This window comes from Onychostruthus taczanowskii, unplaced genomic scaffold, assembly GCF_017590055.1.
Source record: "Onychostruthus taczanowskii isolate IOZ18803 unplaced genomic scaffold, ASM1759005v1 scaffold24, whole genome shotgun sequence".
Lineage (NCBI taxonomy): Eukaryota > Metazoa > Chordata > Aves > Passeriformes > Passeridae > Onychostruthus > Onychostruthus taczanowskii.
Window position 1 is genome coordinate 4,153,820 of NW_024499684.1, and position 21,693 is coordinate 4,175,512.

General features: G+C 46.1%; 1 protein-coding gene across 3 annotated transcripts; it reads right to left on the bottom strand.

Moving 5' to 3' along the window:
- Positions 1-19,294: 19,294 nt before the first annotated feature.
- Positions 19,295-21,447, bottom strand: RPL22L1 (ribosomal protein L22 like 1). Of its 3 annotated transcripts, none has more exons than XM_041405716.1 (4): positions 21,328-21,447; positions 20,938-21,030; positions 20,427-20,548; positions 19,295-19,540 (listed from the first exon to the last, which is right to left on the bottom strand). In XM_041405716.1, exons 1-4 carry the CDS (start codon positions 21,334-21,336, stop codon positions 19,396-19,398), a joined length of 369 nt encoding a protein of 122 aa, XP_041261650.1. In that variant the 5' UTR covers positions 21,337-21,447; the 3' UTR covers positions 19,295-19,395. The 3 variants fall into 3 exon arrangements, 2 of the variants coding, with proteins under 2 accessions (XP_041261650.1, XP_041261651.1); XM_041405717.1 differs by having other exon boundaries at positions 21,285-21,391; XR_005952785.1 differs by having other exon boundaries at positions 19,514-19,540; positions 20,427-20,615; positions 21,285-21,333.
- Positions 21,448-21,693: the final 246 nt, after the last annotated feature.

A 21,693-nucleotide genomic window follows, 5' to 3' on the forward strand; every position in this document is an offset into this window, starting at 1 on the left:
AAGGGGAAATTTTCTGCCTGAGGAAACTGGCAAGATGCTACAAGCCACGAAAAGGGACTTGTCACGGCGGTGGTGACGAGAAAGGTGAAAGAGAGATTGATGCAGGAGCTGAAATACTCGTCTGGCACGACAAGGCATGAGACATTTGACTCCTCCAAATATCAGATTGCACTCTGAGCGGTGCTTTGCAGTTAATGATCTGACCAGAAGCACACTTTGATGGAATAAATGCATGTAATTACTGACATCTCCTACTTTTCCTTCTGTTTCGGATGACAGTCTCTTCTCACACAATTCTCCAGCATAATTTGCTGTGCACATTAATTAATGCCTGGTATAGAACGGAAAAATGTAGAAGCCTATAAAGCAACCCTTCCTCAGAGGTGGAAGGTGGAGGACCTGCTGCCTGCACTACAGGGCAGCTCTTCCAGCAGCTTGGGCTGTGGGGGGACATCAGCCAGAGAAATCTCATTTTCCAACCTTTGATTCTACCAGCAAGGGGTGTTTTGGCAATTAGTGCTCAAAGAATATTTTTAAAAGACAAAAAAGATTGGATATTTCAAGATGGAGAGATGCAGAGGAAGAGCTTTAAAGGAGAGTGGGGCCTCTTGTGCATTTTGGGCCACAGGAGCATCCTGCAGGTGCCCCCTCACAGCAAGGAGAGCAGGCACACCATGGCCTTCCCTGCCCAGAACTCTCAAATTGCTGCCACTTGCAGTTTCTTACTACAAGAAACAGCATGGGAAGAGCTGAAAAGAAAAAAAAAAAGAAAAAGAAAAACCCAGCATGGTCATTAGGATGAACTGCTTGGAGTTAGATAACCAGAAATGAGTTGCTAAGCAATGCTCAGGGAAAATGAGAGAGAACGTCACGGTGTGTGATACCTAAGGAGGGAGAGATGTGTGTGCTTAGCAGAAATCATGCTCAGCTGCCATGGCACAGCAAGCTGGGCACCAGGGCTGTTACAGAGAGGAAATGCAGCATTTTGCTCTATGGATTATTACTTTTATTATTTACTCCTTTATTGCTGCTTGATGGGTTCTGGAACTTTCAGGGTCTGAGTTTGCAGAGGAGCTCATCCTGAGGATGCATCCTCAGCTTTCTGTCCTTGGATCTGCATGAATCTCAGTTAAACAGATTTCCTTCATTTTGAAAAGCCTGTCAAAACCATTTAGCTATGAAAAATCATTAATAATTTCAGATATCTTCAGAAGGAGGGTGTATTTGTGGAACTAATTATCTCCTGTCAACATATAATGTGCTCCTTTACTTTCTCTGGTGTAGAAAACCATTCAACCCCAGCCCTGGGGTTGATGCAGCTGGGCAGCATCAGGACACTAAAGATTTGGAGGGGGATGAGATCTCTGCTGAGCAGTTCAAACTTCCCTGGCTGCCCATGCTTGGCATGGAAACTATTTAAGGATTTTGATGTTCAGATCTGGCCCTAAGCATAGACCAGGCTGCGGAATAGTTCATCAGCAATGTCCTCCTCAGTAAAATTGAAGCTCCTTTTTCTCCTGGCGTGGTATCTATTTACAGCCCCTTGTCTCTTACCCCGGGCAGAGCTCTGAGCCTCAGCTAATGACTCAGAGCTGTGATTTCACCGTGCTTGGCTCTTCTCCTCCCGTCATCCACGCGTGGCTGCAGCCCGTCCTTGGTGCCTTTTCCTGAGATAAACCCTGCCTGGGGCAGCACAAAACTCTGCCTCCCTGCAGCCTTGCTGCTCCAGCATGCTGGGAAAGCCAGCCTGACCCACATCACCTCGAATCAAACCATCAGCAGCATCAGTTTGGCTGGCCCCAAAGAGCAGCTCCCCCGTGGGACCCTTCTCCCTCCTGTCAGCAGATTTCCCAGGGAACAAAGGCAGCTGTATCTGTGTTATCTCCAGGCTGGAATGGCCTCTCCCTGGCTTGCACAGAAATGTTTCTTGTTTAGGCAAGGGGGACAGAAAGCACTGTGAGGAGTGTCCTTGTTGATAAGGGATGTGTTGAGCTAAGCAAGCCTGGCCTTTCCACGGACCAGCTCTGACATCGAGTGGGTGAAGGTGGCTCTGCCAAGTTGGTCTTAAGCAGACCTGGATGACCCCAGACTGGTGATGATCCATGGCAGCTCATTAAAGGATGATCCAGGTGTGTGAGGAGGGATTTATCATCAGTGAGAGTTCCACAGTCAAGCATCAGTGGCAGGTGGGGATGGGACGTGCCGTGTAACCCTGGCACTCAAAATTTGGGGTGGCAAAAGTGGGAAAGGTTTGGGGTGGCTGTAGAGGGATCTGGTCATGCTGTCTTTTCTCTGTGGAGAAGGTGGTGGGCTCATCTGGTGGGACCTGGTTTTAGAGGGGACTTCATGGTGGTGGTAAGGAGGGAATGCCCAGGGAGACCCCAGGACCTTAGGGACACCCAAAGGGTCACAACTACTTGCTAGGACCAAACCAGGAACTGGTTGTTAGGACTTATTCGGAACAAACCACCTCAGAAAGAGGCAGAGCGAGCTCCAAAACTTTGGAGATGGATTTTTCCGTCTCATGTTGCACCTGTGCCTTCTGCAGTGTCCCCCTGTGAGGCAGTGATGGTGAGTGCCATGAGCTGGTGGCACAGCAGAGCCTGGCACTCAGCACTTTGACAGAACACAGACTTCAGGCGTAGCCTGGAGTGATTTTCCTTTTTTTTTTGCTATAAAACAGCAGTGATCTGGGTCAGGAGAGGGCTTCTCCTGCTGAGCTGTGACATACCCTGTGCTGATCAGTTAATCTCTGCCTGCTTTTCTTTTTGCTGCGTGTTACAGCCTTGTGAGGGCTTTGGGAGAATTAATGGCTACAAACAGCTTTAATGAGCGTTACAATTACAGACAAATTGCAAGTTCAAGGAATTGCAACCAGACAGCTTGGGAATGCATTGCAGGTTGGTGGTGTTGTCCCTCAGATGCTGGAGATCAAAGGGAGATGTGTCTGTCAGTGCCTCTGGCAGGATTCAGGCCCCTGGGAGTGAAGGGGATGTCCCCTCTGTCCTGGGAGGGGACAATGTCACACCCATGGCACTATAGCAGAAGGGGTGTTGCTCAAAACTGCCCTCTACTTGAAAATTATACTTATTTTTAGCTTTCTATGAGTTTTCTCTGGTCAGAAGATCACAGGTCACCATCACTGCTTGCTTTCAAGACAGTGAGAGCAAAATATACTAATGAACTCTTCACTGCCCAAGTGTTTTCTTCTATTTTGGGGAGTTAAATAAGACTCAGACTGCAATTAGCTAGCCCAGTCTTTCTCATGCCCTGACCCTGGGTTTAGACAGGGGCCACAGTGCTGTCTCATTAAAGATCCACTGAGACATTTCTTTTCATAGGGGAGTTTAAAAAAACACTAGTTTATTTTACAAATGTGTTTTTACACTGACCTTCCTGTAATTTGCATTCAGACCATCCTTTAAAATGCCAAAAAGGTTCTTAATGGCAATAATAAAGAAATCATAAAGTAAGAGGAGCCAGGGATATTGGCCATTTCTCCCCCAAGACTATTAGTTAATTTGCAGTGTGTATATTTGTGTTGGCTTGTGGTTGTGTATTTGCTGCCCTATGTAAAGGGGCTTTTTCCTTCTGCTGCTGCTGTTCTTCCCTTTCAGAATGAAATTCTGGTAAGTTCTCCCCTCTGCCCCCCTCTTCCATCTCCATATTTTAGACTAACTGGAGGCAAGAATTGATGTTGTTATGAAGATTTCTTTAATGGGGTAAAACTTCTCATTTTCATCCTGAATAATTTATGGGCAGCTCATTCCCACTAGTTCTAACTAAGGGTTGTTAGCCTAATTATTTTCTTTTCCTGCTGATATTCCTTATTTACTTATAAACAGCAGTTGTATCCTCTCTCAACCTGCCTTTTTTTTAAGCTAAGTCAGCCAAAATTCTCTATTCTCATAAAGTTGTGCTCTTTTATTCAGGTTAAAAATTATTAAATCCATAAATGAAGACCTTGGTCTTCAGTTGGGATCCTGATCACCTGTCCCAGTTTATCTTTGCTCAGGAGGTGAAATGCTGCTGTGTGAGGCTGTTGAGCAAACCTCCACTGATTTTAACATGATCACGACCTCCCCTGCCAAATCTAAGTGTTTGTAAAGTCATATAATGGAGCTTGATAAATAAACTGATTTTTAAGTGGGGATTATTTATGTATAGCCACAGAAAAGAAGGTTTGACTGTTTAATTGAGCCACTGGTCTGGTGGAAATTGTCCTTGACAATGGCAGGGTGTTGGAATCAGATGTTCTTTAAGGTCCTTTCCAACCCAAAACATTTGATGGTTCTGTGATTATCTGCAGAGCAATTGCAGAGAAGAGCCATCTGCATTGCTGATGTCCAAGTCTGACATTCAAAGGTTAGAGGTCTTTCAGGTGCCATTTCTGCTTAATTGTCACTGATGAAGCTAATTTCCAGCAAATTGTACTAAATTGAAGTGAATTTTCTGAGAGCTATTTCTCCAGTGCCTTTCACAGAAGGCCATTCCACCTGAAAAAATAAGATTTTTCCTTGGCTGCCTCACCAAACCCCTTTACCAAACCTTCTTATCTGTGTCATGAGGTGTCCATATTGCGAAATTTAGGGGTTTCACATCTTTTCCTGGGGCTTAGAGCAGAGTGTTGTTAGCATGAGGAGCAAAACTGTGCACAGGAACCACATCCATTGCTGGATTCTCCTGATTTCTCTCCTGTGTTATCTGTATTTCATATTTGAAGGCTACAAATGAATCATTTCAGAAAAGAGAATGCAGCTGAAACTCAGGGAGAGCACGGATTTGGCATCCATCTCTGATGTGTGAGATCTGTGCCAAATCTGCTGCTCTCTTTTGAGGCACAAGACAGCGTCCCCAGTTGGGTAGCAGGCAGCAGCACCCACTGAGCACTTCAGAAATCTGATCTATTTTCTTCTGGAAATCTGATGGAGTGTTTGAACTACACGACAGGGAATGATTTTGAAAAATGGTGCTAGGCAGCCTTGTTTGCTTTAGGAAAAAAAAACAGTTTTAGGAAAACTAACCACAACCCTAGCAGAAGGATTAATTCATCTGTTTTCTTCAGGAAAAATAATTGCTACGGATCTTTCAAAGCTCCCAAGGAGTTGGCAGAGAAGCCTTGCCCAGAGCTGCTGTCTGTGACAGCTGATCTGGCTGTGACACTGTAAAATCAAGCATCCCTCCTGGCCGGGGCAGCGAGCAGCAGGAGTCCCCTCTGCGCTGGAATCTGCAGACTCAGAGCTGCTCCTGCTGCTGGGACCTTCCTTTGGCTGGATGCCTTGAGAGATGCAGCATCTGCCGTGCTTGGTGCTGATGGATACCTATGGGGGAGACGGTTTTAATGTAAAGTATTCCAGCTGTTCATTGCTAGGGATGCAGAGTGCCCAGGGGGAAGCCAAGCTGGGCATGCTTGGTGCTGATGGATACCTATGAGGGAGGGTTTTAATGTAAAGTATTCCTGTTCATTGCTAGGGATGCAGAGTGCCCAGAGGGAAGCCAAGCTGGGCGCTGTGGTGGTCCCCGGAGCCTGGCACTGGGAGAGGGTGGGAAATGTTTTACATCCAAGTGAAACCACTGGGAAAGCTGAACCCGTGGTGGCAAAGGGGGAGAATCTGGAGGAAAGCCTTGCAGGAAAGCTGTGAGCACACGAGGGGGTTGGTGCTGGGGCTTCAGAGGGCTCAGAGACATCGCAGAGCTCGGCAGGGGGAGTGGGGTGGTCCTGATGCTGGATCATCCATGACAGCTGCTGGCAGGAAGGTGCCTGGTGGGACTTTAACAGCTATCAGTAAAATGTTACTTCTCCTGGGAGGAGAGGCCCAGGAGAGCAGTGGAAATAGGAAGAAAAATAGGAAGAAAAAAGAAAAGGGATGGGAAGCAGCAGAGTTGGGTTGCGTGGCTGAGCATCAGAGTGCTCAGCTCACCTCTACCTGCTCTGCTCCAGGGCAGGTGGGATGGATCCTTGGCAGGAGCTGACTGTCTTGAGTTGCTTTCCCACTGAACAAGATATTTTTCATTTCACATTTCCACAGGAAAATGTCAGTTCCAGAGAAAAAAGAGAAAAAAAAGAAAAAGTGATTGTTGTTTTTATGGTTATCTGCTGTCAGTTCTTCCTCCAGGCTCTCACTTTTCTCACTGTATGCACTCCAGGCAGGGATTTATTCACCACTTTCAAATGACTGACATGAAGGTACCATGCCAGCAGAAATAAATATCCATACTGATAGGAGTTAATATGTTACTTAGATATTTTCCTTTTGGAATGAAATGGAAAAACTGGACAACCAAAATTTAAATTGCTTTTGTATTCTTTTGAAACCTCTTTTTAATTGGTTAGATTCAAATTTTTAGGTGGGAAGCATGTTTTTTTCTACCAAAAACCAGTAAGCAAGGATTTTTCTCCAGGCATATCTTGTCATGTGAATTTTATCAGCTCTCCAGGCAAATGAAAAGGTCAGGTAAGTGACAGTGGAGGTGGAAGTGACTTTTGTTCAAGAAGATCTTGTCTTTACAGCTTTGAAGATATTTCTGGCTTTGAAGAGGACCTCACACAATTTTTTTTCCTAATTCTCATCCTGTGGCTTCTTGCTTGTCAGGAGGTTGTGGACATTGAAGACATTTTGCCTCTAAACCTCAAGGAAAATCAGCATGCCTGCAGCCAGGAGAAAGGAGATTTCGGCTCTTCTTTTAGGTACTTGTAAAACCATCGTGCTACTCCTCTAAGTTTTCATTCAAAGCCCTTGAAAATCAATTGTTCCATGAGCAGACAAGCTGGCAGCTTGTGCTCTGTCCTCTGCCCTGCCCTGCCACCTCTCCTTGCCCAGGTCCCTGTGGGTCCCTAGTGCTCCCATCGTGTCCCCAGTGCCATCAGGGACCTCAAGCAGGAGGTGCTCTTGCCTCTCTCCATTTCCCCTCCTGTTCCCTCACTTTCTTGAAACCTGAGCAAATGCAGCACTCTGAGAGGATCACTGCCATGCCAAACGTGGAACAATGCTGGCAAATGGGCTCAAAACCTGTCAGGAGAGTGGTGGGAAGGGGCAGGCCAGGCAGGGGAATGCCAGTGCACCAGAGGACCTTTGTCAGTGTGCACAGCCACTGTTTCCCTTTGTTTGCAGAGCACAGCACAGCCATTCCCAAAACCAGACTTCTCCCCTGAGATCCCCCAGAGCATCCACTCTGCTCCCCAAGGGCTTGGGGTCACCTTTGCAGTGGGTTTGTTCAATGATTAGCAGGGAGTTATGCTGTTTGTGTTGGCATCTGCTCTTTTGCAGGGGAAGAAAGGTTTAATTGTGCAGGTGATGGGCTGAGGTGATAAGTGCTGACTTCAAAGCTGCTCCCACTCTGGTGGTGTGGAGTTACTCCTGCAGGATCCACTTTCATGGTCTGGCTGTTTAACGGGAGGTTCCTGATGGTGTTGGAAGCCTGCCCATCACATGCACTGGGCTCTCTGGATAACGACCCCCCTGCTCTCTGGCACGGTGACTGAGGGGCCTGAGCCAGGGGCTGGTCCTCTGGGCATTTTGGAATCAAAGCAGCTGTGGAATCTGACCACAAAGGCAGGCCAGCCCCCAGCTTTGGGCAGAGCAGAGAGATGTACAGACGTGTACAGGCACCTGCTTTCCGTGCTCACAGCAGGCTCTGAGCACACCTTGGGGGAGCAGGACTGCTCTTCATTTGTTGAATGCAGCCTTCAGCATGATGAGTGGTCTCTTGGCAGGATATCAAATATTGCTGAGGCCATGGAAATCAAACTCTTCTGCCCCCAAGAGGGCTTTAGAGTCTCAGGACATCCATCCCACCCCTGCTGCCTGTGTCCATCATTGGTGGATCTTGGTGGTCCCGCTACCTCCAGAACCTTGCTCAGCTGTTGCAGTGATGGAGCCCAGCCCAGCTGGGTACACACATCTGGGGCAATGGCCCCACAGCTCTGACAGTGTCCCAGCTGTGCCTGTCCTTGAATGGACCTTGGGTGGACCTGCAGGAACCTGAACAGGTCCCAAGGACCGAAGCTGCTCATTGCATCCAAAGCTGTTGAGCATCCCACAGGAGGGTTAGGACACAGATGAACCAGAGCCACAGCCTGCTTTGCCCAGTGCTCTTCCTTCTGGCTCCCCACTCCTGTCTCTGTGAGCAGCAGAGCCTGTGGCACCCTCTCCTTCACCACTCAACAGCTGCAGGTTCACTGTTCACATGGAATCAGGGAATAGTTTGAGTTTGAAGAGACTTTAAAGCTCATCCACTTCAACCCCCTGCCATAGGCAGGGACATTTTCCATTGGACCAGGTTTCTCCAAGCCCCATCCAGCCCTGGACACTTTCAGGGATGGGGCAGCCACAGCTTCTCTGGGCACCCTTTGCCAGGGTCTCACCACTCTCATTGGGAAGAATTTCTTCCCAATATCTAATCTAAATCTGCATTCCTCCAGCTTAAAGCCTTTCCGCTTTGTCATCACTTGGAGTCTGCAAATGGAAATTAAAAACCCTTTGAATGAATCTGTAAGTAATTTCTAATGATCCTTCCCAGGACATTTTATGAAATGAAAGACCCCTGTTCTCTGTCTGCAGTTAACCAAGGTCCTCTGGAATCAGGAGAATATTTTAAGAACAACATTACTTTGCAGCAGCTCATAGCTAATGAATTCCCAATTCATATTTCACAGTAGGTTTAGAAGAAAAGAAAAATCCATTTTCCTCACAGCTGTAATGTATTTTCCAGTCACTTGTGGAACAGACTGTGCTCAGACCTGCAGCAGTGTAAAAAAAGCACAACTAGAGTTTGGCTACTTTGTGTGTGGGGTCCCTCATCCACTCCATGCTCTAATTGCATTAAAAGTGTGCATTTCAGAGGCTGCCAAAAGCTCCATTTTCAGATTGCTTTGTTGGGTGCTCTCCCCATTTCTTCTTATTCTGCTTTTGCTAAGTGCCTGCAAAACAAATTACAGCAAATATTCCCTCATCAGGGCAATGCTTCTTAATTCACAGTGCATTTTAGTTTGTACATGTTGATGCACCCATCTAAATTGTGCTGGCAGAGACCTTGAAGGGAGTCATTAGGAAATTTCTTCTGTTTGGTGATCAACTTTCATTTGTCCTGGTTCTTCTGATTCAGGATCAAAGGAGAGAGGCATGAGAGTAAAATCATAGAATCCTAGAGGGGTTTGGGTTGAAAGAGACCTTGAAGATCATCTTGCCATGGGTAGGGACACCTTCCAGCATCCCAGGCTGCTCCAAGCCCCATCCAGCCTGGCCTTGGACATTTCAGGGATGGGGCAGCCACAGCTTCTCTGGGCACCCTGTGCCAGGGCCTCACCACCCTCACAGGGAAGAATTTCCTTCATCTCTTTCAGTAAATTATGATATTTTGGATATCCCTACAGTGAACAAAAGCTGGTGTTCAATTATTTCCCATAACAAAGTCAAGGGGGTTTCTTGGTGGATCTTCCCTGGCTTTGGGGAACCAGAAGCATCCCAGCTGGATGTGATGGTGTTTGCTGGACACAGCTCCCCCTGCGTGACCTTGGACCTGTGTGAGGAAGCCTCAGCACCATTTTGGGGTGGGGAGAGACAAGAATTTGTCCTCTGCAAAGCCAAGGAGTGCTGCTGCTCAAGGCTGCTCCCCACCAGCCAGGGCTGCTTGTTGTCACTCTCATGTGACATTCTGTTGGTCCTGGGGCTGTGAATAAACAGCAGGGATGCAAAATCTGCCTCAGCAGGTGATGAAGCATCTTCTGGCATCTGTGCTCCCCCTTGGGCAGCAGCTGGCACAGAATGTCAGCAGATTTGTGCTGGAGAGGTGGCAAACAGGACTGGTGTGACCTGATTGTGGCTTTTCCAAGGCATTTAGTCTGCCAGACAGGACAACAAAATCCCTGTGCATTATTCTGGCTGGGTATTTGAATCTAGCAGATGGCCAGGAGGTAGCTGGAGTCAGAGCAGCCTCTCTGGGTCACAGTTCTTTCCTCCTCTTTGCTCCCAGGAGTCACCTTTAGTTGCATGTCTGCTGGGTCCTTAAAATTTTAGGAAAAATACTCATTTCCAGTCAGTGGGAGAAACTGCCAAAGGAAACAGATATTGGAGAAAATCTTCCAGTCCTAGCAAACATTTTACTCAAATCAGTGGGTTTCTAAATTATTTTATTTTGGCTAATCTACCAAGAACTACTCTGGCAACAATCATCCCCAGCTCTTGTTCCTGGGAATCCACTGTTTGCTCCTGGGCTGTGCTAGTGTGCACTTTCATATAAATTAATCATTTTGGTCAGCTACTTTAGCAAGTGATTTGGAGCACCCCATCAGCCTGTTCTCAGCATTTTTCTCAGATCTAGACTACAAGTTTCCAAGGTCACTTGGGATCTAGCTTTCCTGTATCTCATCTCTTCCAGATGATTCCATGTTTTTAAAGGCTTGGCATGAGGTAGTTGTGGTTCTGCCTGTGTCAGCCAGGGCTGTCACAGCCAGCAGACCCACATCCCGTGGTGTGGGTGCTGATTTGCATCCCAGCTCTGCTTCTCTCTTTCCTATTTGGTTGCTATTTTTCATCTGCAGTGGATCACAGTGTGGTTGCATTGACAGTAGGGTCTTCCAGCATTTTAGGTAAAATTTTTGGTCTTCAGGATATTGGAAATAGTACCTAAATGTTGACATTAATGCACTGCCTTAGAAGTAAGAGCAAAGGAGGAATCTGAAAGTACAAGTGGATGTGGATGTGCATGAGCATGCCAACATGTTGATTCTTGAATTTCATTGAGAAAAATACCCAGGGAAATGTAAAATTTGTAGAACTGGTTATGGATAATGAATGCAGCTGATCTGTGCACCAGCTGGGCAAGCAGCTCTTTTCCATAATCCTGAACTCACCTTAGAACTTTAATACTCAACCCAAATTTCCAATTATTTTCCAGACTGTGTGACGGAACACAAAATAATCCTGATTCCCATGATCCAGCCTGGACCATCAGCCCCTGCCTGCTGCTGGCTGCCCAGGCTGGAGCTGGGCCATGTCCTGGGTCATGTCCTGCTTGGGGAATCCTGGGCAGGACATGGCTACAGCTATTTGGGGCAAAATATGATCTTCTGCCTTGATCTTTCCCCTGTGCAGCTGAGATGGAGTTTGCTGCTGTATTTCCATTTTGGAAGCGAGCTCTCCTGTTATCACCCCCTGACACGAGCAATGTGTCTGATACCCTGTCACAGCCTGGGGAAGCTTTATGAAAAATCAGTGCAGCGTCGCTTAACCTCTGCTTCCAAGTCCAGATAAACACTTGTGCAGTGAATTTCAAATTAAAAGAATAAACCTCAGAGCTGTCCCAGGTATTGGGTAAATAATGAGTGACCATTCCTTGCTGCCTCGTGTGGATTGCCCACTGCAGCTCTCCAAGTGCATTGTTTGGGTGTTATTCCCTCCAGCACTTCAGCAAGGAGAACTCCCTCATGGGGTGTTTGTGACCAGTTTACCACCACCTTGCTCCACTTGCAGCCCAGACCAAGGCTGATAGGATGTTGCAGCAGCCTTGGGTTTCAGCAAGGCATTTCCCTGCTAGCAAGACTGTCAAAAATGGGCAAACTGGGGAGGACTTTGACTGCACCCTGTGTTCACTCTGTCAGTCCAGTCCTGGCCTAATGTCAGCACTGATTCTGACTCATATCTTCCCTTCTACCTCTGAGTAACAGTGCTGAATGTAGCCACCCTGGAAGATTCATTTTTTCAGCTCATATCTCTAAGGTCTATTTGTAAAACTATCTTGAAAGGGCTGGCACGGGAGTGCCATTTGTTTTAAAGGGAATTGTGCATCCCAGCTGCTTCTGGGGCTTAGCAAAGCTCAGGACAGCACACATAAACACTCCTATAATCATAACACTTTTTACTTGGCTGTGTGCAATACAAAACACCCAGAGGAATCAGGCAAGCAACAGCAGCAGCTTCTTGAGCTGCAAGCAAAACCCTCCCTGAGGTTTTGTGCACAGCAGCAGAATGCCCTTTCTGCACTGGGTCCAGCAATCCCACCCTGGCACAGAGCATCAGAGCTGGGGCAGGGAGACATCCCTGCCAATGGCACTGACAGACAAAATCCCCAAAATATGCTGGAACCAGGGTTTTGCCTGGTTTCTGGTTTCATGGGGTTTGATTTTTTTGGGCTGATGTGGGAAACGGGCTCCCTGCTAAAGGTGAGCAGGAAAGTTGCAGCTTTATGTCACAATCTCTGCACTTTGTCCTCCCAACAGATAATTCTGCACCTGCAAAAACATTGGCTGCTTCGTGCCTCTTTATTATGTTTTGGGGGGGAGAGGAAAAGAGCCCTCCTGAGCTTTCTAGGGTGGATTTGAAGGTCAGAAGTCACTGAGAATAAGCAGATTTCCTCTCCCTGCTAACCTGCAAGGGCCATCCAGCTCATGCCAGCCCCTGGTGCTGAGGATTGACACCAAATACTCGGTTACATTTCTATGGCTGCAGTGTGTAATTATGCAGCTATCCTAATGGAGTTTGGATCTTGAGTCCTCAGTGCAAGCTCAGATGGGGGGCAGCCCTGTCAGCACCTGCTGCTGTGATGCTCTGAGATGCCCTTTCCCTGGGATTATACATATTTATAGAGAGAGAGAGAGAATTTATCCTGCTTTGGGCTTCAGGCTCCTCACCCCAGCTCAGGAGCTCCTTGCTGCCCACCCACAGGCTCTCAGGTTGCTCCTGCCAGCCCCACACTGTGCCCCTGCAGCTGGGGCCATGGGGAGGGTCTTTGCCCCCCGGGGGTCTCAGCACGGCAGGCTGGGGCAGGAGGGAGAGCCCTGAACAGCTGCTGGGGCAGGAGCACAGAGGCTTTAGAGCTCCCAGCCTGTTGTGTCAGCAAAACCACCCCTATCTCAGGACCCTTATCTGCCCACAGTGTAAATAATTGCTAAATGAGCTGGAAGGAGGAAGACTGATGAATGCAGTTTTGCTGGAAATGTTATCAGGTTGGGAACAGGGGTGGCTGAGCACTCCCTTATCTGTCCTGGATGAGAAGTGGGGGATAACTGGGCTCTCCCCAGCCCGACTCAGTGGCAGCACAGGTCCCAGAAGCATTTTACTGCTCTGTGTCAAACTGAAGAGTTTTAGCTATTTGCTTTCAGTTCTGCTGTTTGTGCACTTTGCTGTGTTTATTTTTCAGTGCCTTCTGTCCTCTCCCTGTCCCCTGTGCCAGCAATTAAGAGGATGCTGATGCTGTTGGCACCTGGAGGCCAGGCTCAGAGCATCCTGTTGGTGTGCAGGGAACATCAGTGTGGTGATTGAGCCACAGTGCCCGCTGAAAAAAAATTCCTGTTGTCCCATGCTCTCATTTAAAATCCCTACTAGACCCCCAACCTGACAGCAAAAAACATGTAACAAATGTGAGGCTTAAATCATGCTTTAATGCTTGTTGGATGGGGTGTTTGAATTGCTTGATACATTAAGCTATATAATTAAAAAAAAAAAAAAAAAGAAGTTAGTTATTGATCTAGTAAAGCATTTCTCTCTTAATTTCTCGTATAAATCCAGAATGGATGGACAGCAATGGAAAACCTTTCCTGGCTGTTGGCTCCTTAGTGCTTTGTGAGCTTATTCATGCCCAGACCAAAGGGATTCAGGTATAAAATGCTGCTCAGGGCAGTTTCCAGGCTCAAGAGTGGTCACAGAAACCCTCCTTGGTACCAATCCCTCAATCTCCTCCATGAGGACTTCCCAGGACACAGCTGCCTCCAATTTGGGGCACGTTACAGCCACTGTCCCAGTTATCCTAGGCCACTCCTCCCAGCATGAGTTAGGGCTCAAATAGCAGCCACAGGGCCAAGGCAAGCCCAAAGGGGGCTTCATGCCAGCACCCTGCCAAAAATGCACACCCCACAGGAATTTAGTTACTCCTGGGTCTGCAGCCAGAGGCAGCAGGATGGGCTGGGTGGGTTTAGTTGCTGCCATAGGATGGTGCTGACATGAATCCCTGCCAAGCCCCACCAGGACACCTGAGGCAGACCCAGAGCCCACCAATAAATAATGGAGAAATGAAATGGATACCTATGCAGAGTATATGTAAATATTATACTCATATTATCCAAAACGAGGAGGTAACTTGATTCCTTCTGATCTGCCCAATAAGAAACCCTTTGCTTTGGTTTTGCCTGTAAAAAGAAACAAGAATTGTTCCTTATTTTTGTCTATATTTGTTGTAATCAGATCCCTCCGCCACTGAACCTCATTTCCTGCTGCTGGGTACATCCAAGCTATTATTGAGTATTTATTTTTCCATGGGCCTCTCTGTTTCTAATTACTTTGTGCTGATATTATGTGACAATGTTGAGTCTGCACCTCCTTTAATACCTGCCACATGCTGAGTATATTGTAAACAACACACTTTCAGCTATTTCCTGCTATTATTTACCTCTTTATTTCTGATCTTACTATTTCTGGCTATTTAATGAAGCTGTTTTCTGATGGGGATATTGGCCAGGAGGGCAAGCAGACAGAAAAAATAGAGATACATTAGAAGTAACTTTATTAGTGATGCTTAAAATTGGTGAAGTCTTGTGGGGTTTGCTGCTCTTTTTTTAATGGAAGACAGTGAGAGTTTTGCTGCAGCAAAAGTGATAAAAGACTGGCGGTGCAGAAAAATAATATCTCTGTATGCTCACACATAAATAGCCTATGTGGTGCTGCTACTGCTGCTCTGGCAACAGCCACTTGTGCTTAAAATCTGTTTCTTCTCATTTGACAGACATCAGAATTTCACATGTGTGGGATGTCTCTCATAAACTGATTTTATTTGGAAGACAGCAGCGAAACCATTTTTTGAGAAATGAAGGGGAAAACTATTAAAAAGGGAAGAACATATCTGATATTTTATTTATATATATTTATAGACTATATTTATGTAAGTATCTCGGCTGTATTAAAGCCTTGTCAGAGTTATGGTGCCATTGCCCTGCTGAGCCCCCTGGCCCATCTGCTGTGCTTCCAGTGCAACTGGGGCTTTGTAATTGTTGGAACCCTGGTCACTGAGAATTTCAGACTTTCTGCTGCCAGGCACTGACCCCCAAGAGAACACTGCATTGACCTGAGGCCGTGGAGAAGCTTCCAAAATGGAATGACAGAGCTGGGATTGTGGGTGTGGAGTTTGAATAGAAGTGTGTGATATCCAGGGTGCAAATCTCAGAGTTTAAGGGTTTAGAATATAGTAATAGGTATAAAGCAAGATGGAGGTTTTAGGGTAGAGGCTGCTCCTTCTTCTTCTCCTTCTTCTCTACCTTCTACTTCTACTTCCTTTCTTCTCCACCTTCTTCTCCATGGGTTTGGGTGGTTTTGTGTAATTGGATAAAAAGCCCACATTGTGGGCCATGGGTGGTTGGTTATTGGGTTAAAGTTAAAAATAATTGAGGTGTCATTTCTTAATTGGACAGTTTATCCTTAAAAGGCCTTGTGGAGAGAGATGGGGCTCCATTTTCAGTTTGTTGGAGTGAAGTGCTGCAGAGCTCAGGGTTTGTGAGTCTGTGACACAGATAAGAACTAATAAACATCCGAGTCCAAACAAGAAATACCATCTCATGCATTTAATCCCGACCCTGGCAGAAAGAAGTTAAGATTTGACATGCAATGATTATTCCTCTTCCCAAATTAAACCTCTGGCTTGATGGACTACAGCTCTCAGCTGGGTGGAAGCAAAGTGGTGCTCCTGGAGCACTCACTCCTACTGGATTTTGTGCTTACCCCTTCTGGAAATCCTAAAACAGCCTGAGCATCATCTGACACTGGGGCATTTCTGTGGCTGCTGTCACCTGTGCAGCTGCTGTCACCTGTGCAGTCTCCAGGCTGTGGGTGCATTATTTTTCCCAACAGCTTCATCCTGTGGCTGACACAGGAGCACATCCCTGCTGCTCTGAGGAGAGCCCAGCCCTCCAACGAGCAGGGCTTTTCTGGGCTCTTGTCCAGCACTAAACATGGAAAATTCCAACAGTCAATCCTGTGTGTGATCAAGCTGTTTGGGATATTTTAACTTTCAAACCAAATGTGAACAAAACTGGTGAATTTACAGTAGATTCTGTAGGAAAGAAACAATTGGCAAAGCAGGCACCTGGCTGTTATTGCCTGCCTAAAATCACAGAAACACTGACCTCTGGCTTTTAAAAAGCCTTGCTTCAACTCGAATATGGGTAATTTGCATAAATTTACATTTGAACAATTACAGGCTTTGTTTCCTGCCGGCCACCTACATCACACCTGGCCACTTCAGCTGCAAAAACACATGAAATTATGGAGGAATCACCATTTTTCTGAGGTGTTGCTTGGAGTCTCATCTGTAGAAATAATATTAATTACAATATTAAAATTTTAATATTGTAAAAGCTCCATTTACATTTAAAACCCTCTTTTGCACTTTCTATACCTAACACATAGATGCACCATGACCTGATAAAAGTCCTACCTGCAGAAGAGCTGGAAAAGCACCCACGCTCAGGAAGGGAAGCTCTGGGAATGCCCAGTGGAGCTTGGGCAGCAACAGAGGGACAAAACAAAAATGCCCGGCTGGATCTAAAGGAAAATTTTATTCAATTAATTAAGTACTCTAGATCCACAGTTGTTCACAGAATTTTGCTTTTTCAAAGCTTAAAAATATATTTTAAGCATTGGGAAAAGGAATTCCTGCCCTCCATCCTCACTGCAGTTAAACTTAGGTAGTAACAGAAACCTGCAGGAGCACTTTGGTGGTTTTCCTCCAAACCCAGCTCTGAAATAAGTTGCTTTTTCTTGCAATCCCGAGCCTTGTTTTCCTCTGGCTGGTGACAATCTGTGTCTGCTAGGCTGTACAACCACACACGTGGCTGCCAGCCTGCTTTGAAAGGAAGGATAACAAGGCAGTGTGATCCCATTAGCTCCGATTTTTGTTGGTGCTTGTTCCATTTAATCACAACGGGTTTGTTGTGTCAGTGTGAAGTAAAGGACGTGTTGCCACATAAAAGCACAGCCCTGAAACACCAGGTGGGGCTGGGTTTTGAAATGGAACTGTAAAGTCAGGCCCTTTCTTAACTTCCTGCAGCAAAGGAAACAGGTGAGTTCATGCAGCTTTACCATGAAAAACGTGGCTTGTTCAACACAGCATTAATTACTGGTCCTGTAAATGTTTTGTGATGGCATTAGCTATCTTTGGGATTTTCAGAAAAAGAAAACCACCCTTAATTGTTGCTTCACCGCTGCCTGGTTTTCCTCCAACGGGAAATTCCAAGGCAGCAGTACCCAGTGCCCCAGACTGGGGCAGGAATTGTGCTGTTTTATTTCCACTGAAGTACATAAAGTCCATCACATCCTGTCTCACAGCCAGCTACACACACTGCTCCCTTCTTTTTGCTACCTCTGAAGCAGCAAAATGAAACCACCAGTGAGGCAGACAGGACACAAGAAGCTGTTACTCCACTGCTGCTGCTTCTCCTCTCCCTGCTCGGGAATAGCTGCCCAAGCACACTGGAAAATGACAAACGATACCCAAAAGGCTGTCGACAAAATTCACTTCACCTTCTGTAATTCTCATTTAGATTTAGGTAACAAGAAGTGCATATCATTTGACTGTAATGCACTGTTTTGTGCTTTGTCAAATCTCTAAATTCAGAGAGGTTTGCCAGTAAAAACAATGCTGATATAATTAAAAAAAAAAAAAAATCATCAGGAGATTCAACAATTTATTGGCCACACTTCAGCCTCAACTACCACTGAAGTACATAAAGTCCATCACATCCTGTCTCACAGCCAGCTACACACACTGCTCCCTTCTTTTTGCTACCTCTGAAGCAGCAAAATGAAACCACCAGTGAGGCAGACAGGACACAAGAAGCTGTTACTCCACTGCTGCTGCTTCTCCTCTCCCTGCTCCAGGGCCCAAGCACACTGGAAAATGACAAACGATACCCAAAAGGCTGTCGACAAAATTCACTTCACCTTCTGTAATTCTCATTTAGATTTAGGTAACAAGAAGTGCATATCATTTGACTGTAATGCACTGTTTTGTGCTTTGTCAAATCTCTAAATTCAGAGAGGTTTGCCAGTAAAAACAATGCTGATATAATTAAAAAAAAAAAAAAATCATCAGGAGATTCAACAATTTATTGGCCACACTTCAGCCTCAACTACCAGACTTGCTCAAGCACAAAGTTCAATATCAGAGTCCAGATGTATCCCTGGTTTATGATTTTGAACAAATATGGCATTACTTATTCCAGAGCTCACCAGCACACTGGAACCTGAGTAAATATTCTGATTAATCCCATACAGAGGACACTACATGGCACTGAAATGCATGTAACATGCCAGTTACTGCAAGTGCAGTCTCACAAATACTTTTTGTAAAGAAACCACAAATCTCTCTTTGGTAATGTATGAAAAACAGTTCACAGTTATGGAATTATTTCAGTGAAGAACTCCCCACTTGTACTAGAGAAATACCTGTTTTAAAGAAATAATCCCAGAAGTCAAATGCAAGAACTGTAAAACACAACATAAAAGGAGAAACATCTGCATAGATTTTACGGCATTCAGGCACTGTCAATATTGAAGAACATCTCGGTCCTTTCTTTAAGATGTTTTAGGTGGTTGCTGGTAATCAGGTTTGTCTCCACTTCCTTATTTATCCATCTAATATAAACCTATGAAACCTTTGTTGTCCTCCAGTTTGACTTGTGGTTACACATAGGAATACCACAACCAATTAGGTAATGAGGTAAATCACACAGAAAAAAAATAATCTTTACTATCTGCAAGTCTATTTTAAGCCAAACTGAAGTAAACTTGTATTAAATATTTTGCCATTACCTTCACATAAATTCACAGGAGCTCGTACTTTCAGTCACAAGCTCTAGAATTATTTGTACCAATATGACTAAAAATTGATTTAACTGTGCTTACACATGTACTGGGCAAAGGGCTCAGTTTTTTCCTCAGAATACCACAACCAATTAGGGAATGAAGTAAATCACACAGAAAAAAAAATAATCTTTACTATCTGCAAGTCTATTTTAAGCCAAACTGAAGTAAACTTGTATTAAATATTTTGCCATTACCTTCACATAAATTCACAGGAGCTCGTACTTTCAGTCACAAGCTCTAGAATTATTTGTACCAATATGACTAAAAATTGATTTAACTGTGCTTACACATGTACTGGGCAAAGGGCTCAGTTTTTTCCTCCTGGGACTTTCACTGGTGCCAACTGAACAGCTGATTCCTGTCAGTGGAAGCAAAACTGCAAATCCAACAATTCCCGTGCTGTTTTCTAATCAAAACTTCAGAGAAACACCAGAAAACCAACCGTGCTCTGTCCAACAAAACCTTTATTCACCAATAAGTTAAGTGTTCTCATAAATAGGTGTTGTAGTCTTTTGTACTCTGCAGAGAGTGTGGAGCCGAGGCCGGCTCACTCCTCAGACTCGGAGCCCTCCTCGTCCTGGCTGATCTGGAAGTAGCGCAGCTCGTAGGTCTCCTTGTCGGACGCCACCACGCGCAGCCAGTCCCGCAGGTTGTTCTTCTTCAGGTACTTCTTGGTGAGGTATTTCAGGTACCTGAAAACCAGCAATTTCGCCTCAGAAGAGTCTCACTGGACACCCCCTGCTGCTGTCTGCACTCCACCCCAGGCAGTGTCTGCAGCAGGGCAGTAATTACACCCAGAAACAGAAAAATGTCACGTGCAACAGGCAATAAAAGTGAATTTTCACTACACATATGTAGGAATTTATTGTTCATTTGACTGCACAGCAAAATGCCAGTAACTGGACAGCACTGGTAACTGCTTCTAAACCTTGGTCTAACTTAACAGATCTGCAGCACCTGTACCAGCAAACAAAGGGAGGATGCAGGGAAGGATGTGCACCTCCCATCAGTGCACTCAGCTCTTGTTTGTCCTAAAAAACTCAACAGTTTAAGGCTTGAAGGGTTTGTTTGCAACAACCCACATCAAGCACACGTTCACTGTAATACAACCAATTAAATAATCAAACAGCCACCCACGATATTAATTCAGTGTTACTTTAAAGGTCCATCTTCCACTGATACACTGCCAAGGACCTATATAAAGTATCTCTATTAATATGCCTAGAGTCAACATTAATTACCAATCAAGCCTTGACTTTTAAAAAGCGATTTTTAAATATCTGATATAATAAATCTGTTTCAATTACATGTTTCACTAATATTTACAAGTGCTATGAAGGTCAGAGCTAACACCTCTCCAAATATCAGAAGTGCTCTAATTGGAATTTATTTTGCAGGCAAGAGCTGAATATTAATGTGTGTTTATGGGACACGGATTAGTGGCAGATTTAGCAGTGTCAGGATTATGGCTGGACCTGATGATTGTGAAGATCTCTTCCAAGCTAAATTACTCTGGTTTTACATCCCACATCCCACAGTTCAAACCCCACAAAAACACACAATGAAACCCATGCCAACCTTTTAGAAAACTGCTTCTCTGACGTCACTGTGATCTTGTTCTTCAGACGTTCAATGTGAACGGTGTTGCCCAAGTTTCCAGTTTTCCCATTGACCTTAACCTTCTCCTTTAGGAACTGTTCCTGTTTCAACGTTAAAGAAATAGAACACTAGGGAAGGGCACCCTAGGTATGAACTAGGGAAGGGACCCTAGTCAGGAAGCAACATTAAAAACCACCATTTACTTATGTCCTGACAGAAGTATTTAGAACGCAAAAATATTTTACAGCACGTGATTATAAAAAAAATCACCCCTGTGCTAAAGCAGAAATTAATTTAAAACAGTTCTATTCATGGACAGGTATGAAGAATGCTATAAAGCCTATAGTTTGGTTTTTTTAAATGACAGTATTTTAAAGAACAGCTGATGATTTAACACATTTAGAATGCAGCTTTTCGACTGTAGCTCAGTTACTGCACTAAAGCTTTTATTAAACTATGCGTCACAAGTATGAGCAAAACCACCACTTACAAAATTCCCGGAATCAAAGATTCCATCTTCCACAGGGTGGGTCAGGTCAAGGCAAAACTTCCAGGTTGACTTTTTGGATTTTCGGTCCTTTTGCTAGAACACCAAAGGATTCCTCAGCATTAACGAACCGCGCTGGAAAAAAACTTCCCGACCCGGGGGGGGGAGGACACACACGGCAGCGGGAGCGCCCCCTCCCGGCCAGCGCGCCTCACTACAGCCGGCCCGGCCCGGCCGCGTTCCACACGAAACCCTCTCGGGAAAGCCCCGCTCGCACCGGGCGGCCGCCGGCTTCTCAGCCGCCCCACGGCTCCCCCGGCCGGCCCCGCCGCCGCCTCCCTCCCGCTCACCAGCGCCATGCCGCTCCCGCCGCCGCCTCCCTCCCGCTCTCACCGGCGCCATGACGCTCCCGCCGCGCCGCTCCTGCAGAAAGGAAGTGCGCCGCGCCACGCCGCGTTTTTATAGCCGCGGCGGTGACGTCACCGCGCCGGCGCGCGGGGCACGCCGGGAGGCGCCGGCGCTCCCGGGAAGATGGCGGCGCCGCGCAGGGAATCCCGTGTGGTTTCCCGGCGTCATTCCCGCGGGAGGGCACGCGGCCTCACGCCTTCCTCTTCCTCCCGCACCAACCGCGTGCGCCCGGCCTCCGCCCGTGGAACCCCCCCCGGAAGCCCCACCGCGCTCCCGTCACTACAACGAGCACCATCTCCCCACAGCACTGACACCTTTATTATTTCTGGAGCAAAAACACACACACACGTA

Excerpts from the sequence above, each read along its gene's own strand:
- RPL22L1 (XM_041405716.1), bottom strand. Across the intron at positions 20,549-20,937 it reads TCTTTGATTCCGGGAATTTT|GAACAGTTCCTAAAGGAGAA; the intron begins GTAAGTGGTGGT and ends ACGTTGAAACAG. Across the intron at positions 19,541-20,426 it reads GAGAAGCAGTTTTCTAAAAG|GTACCTGAAATACCTCACCA; the intron begins GTTGGCATGGGT and ends GCTGGTTTTCAG.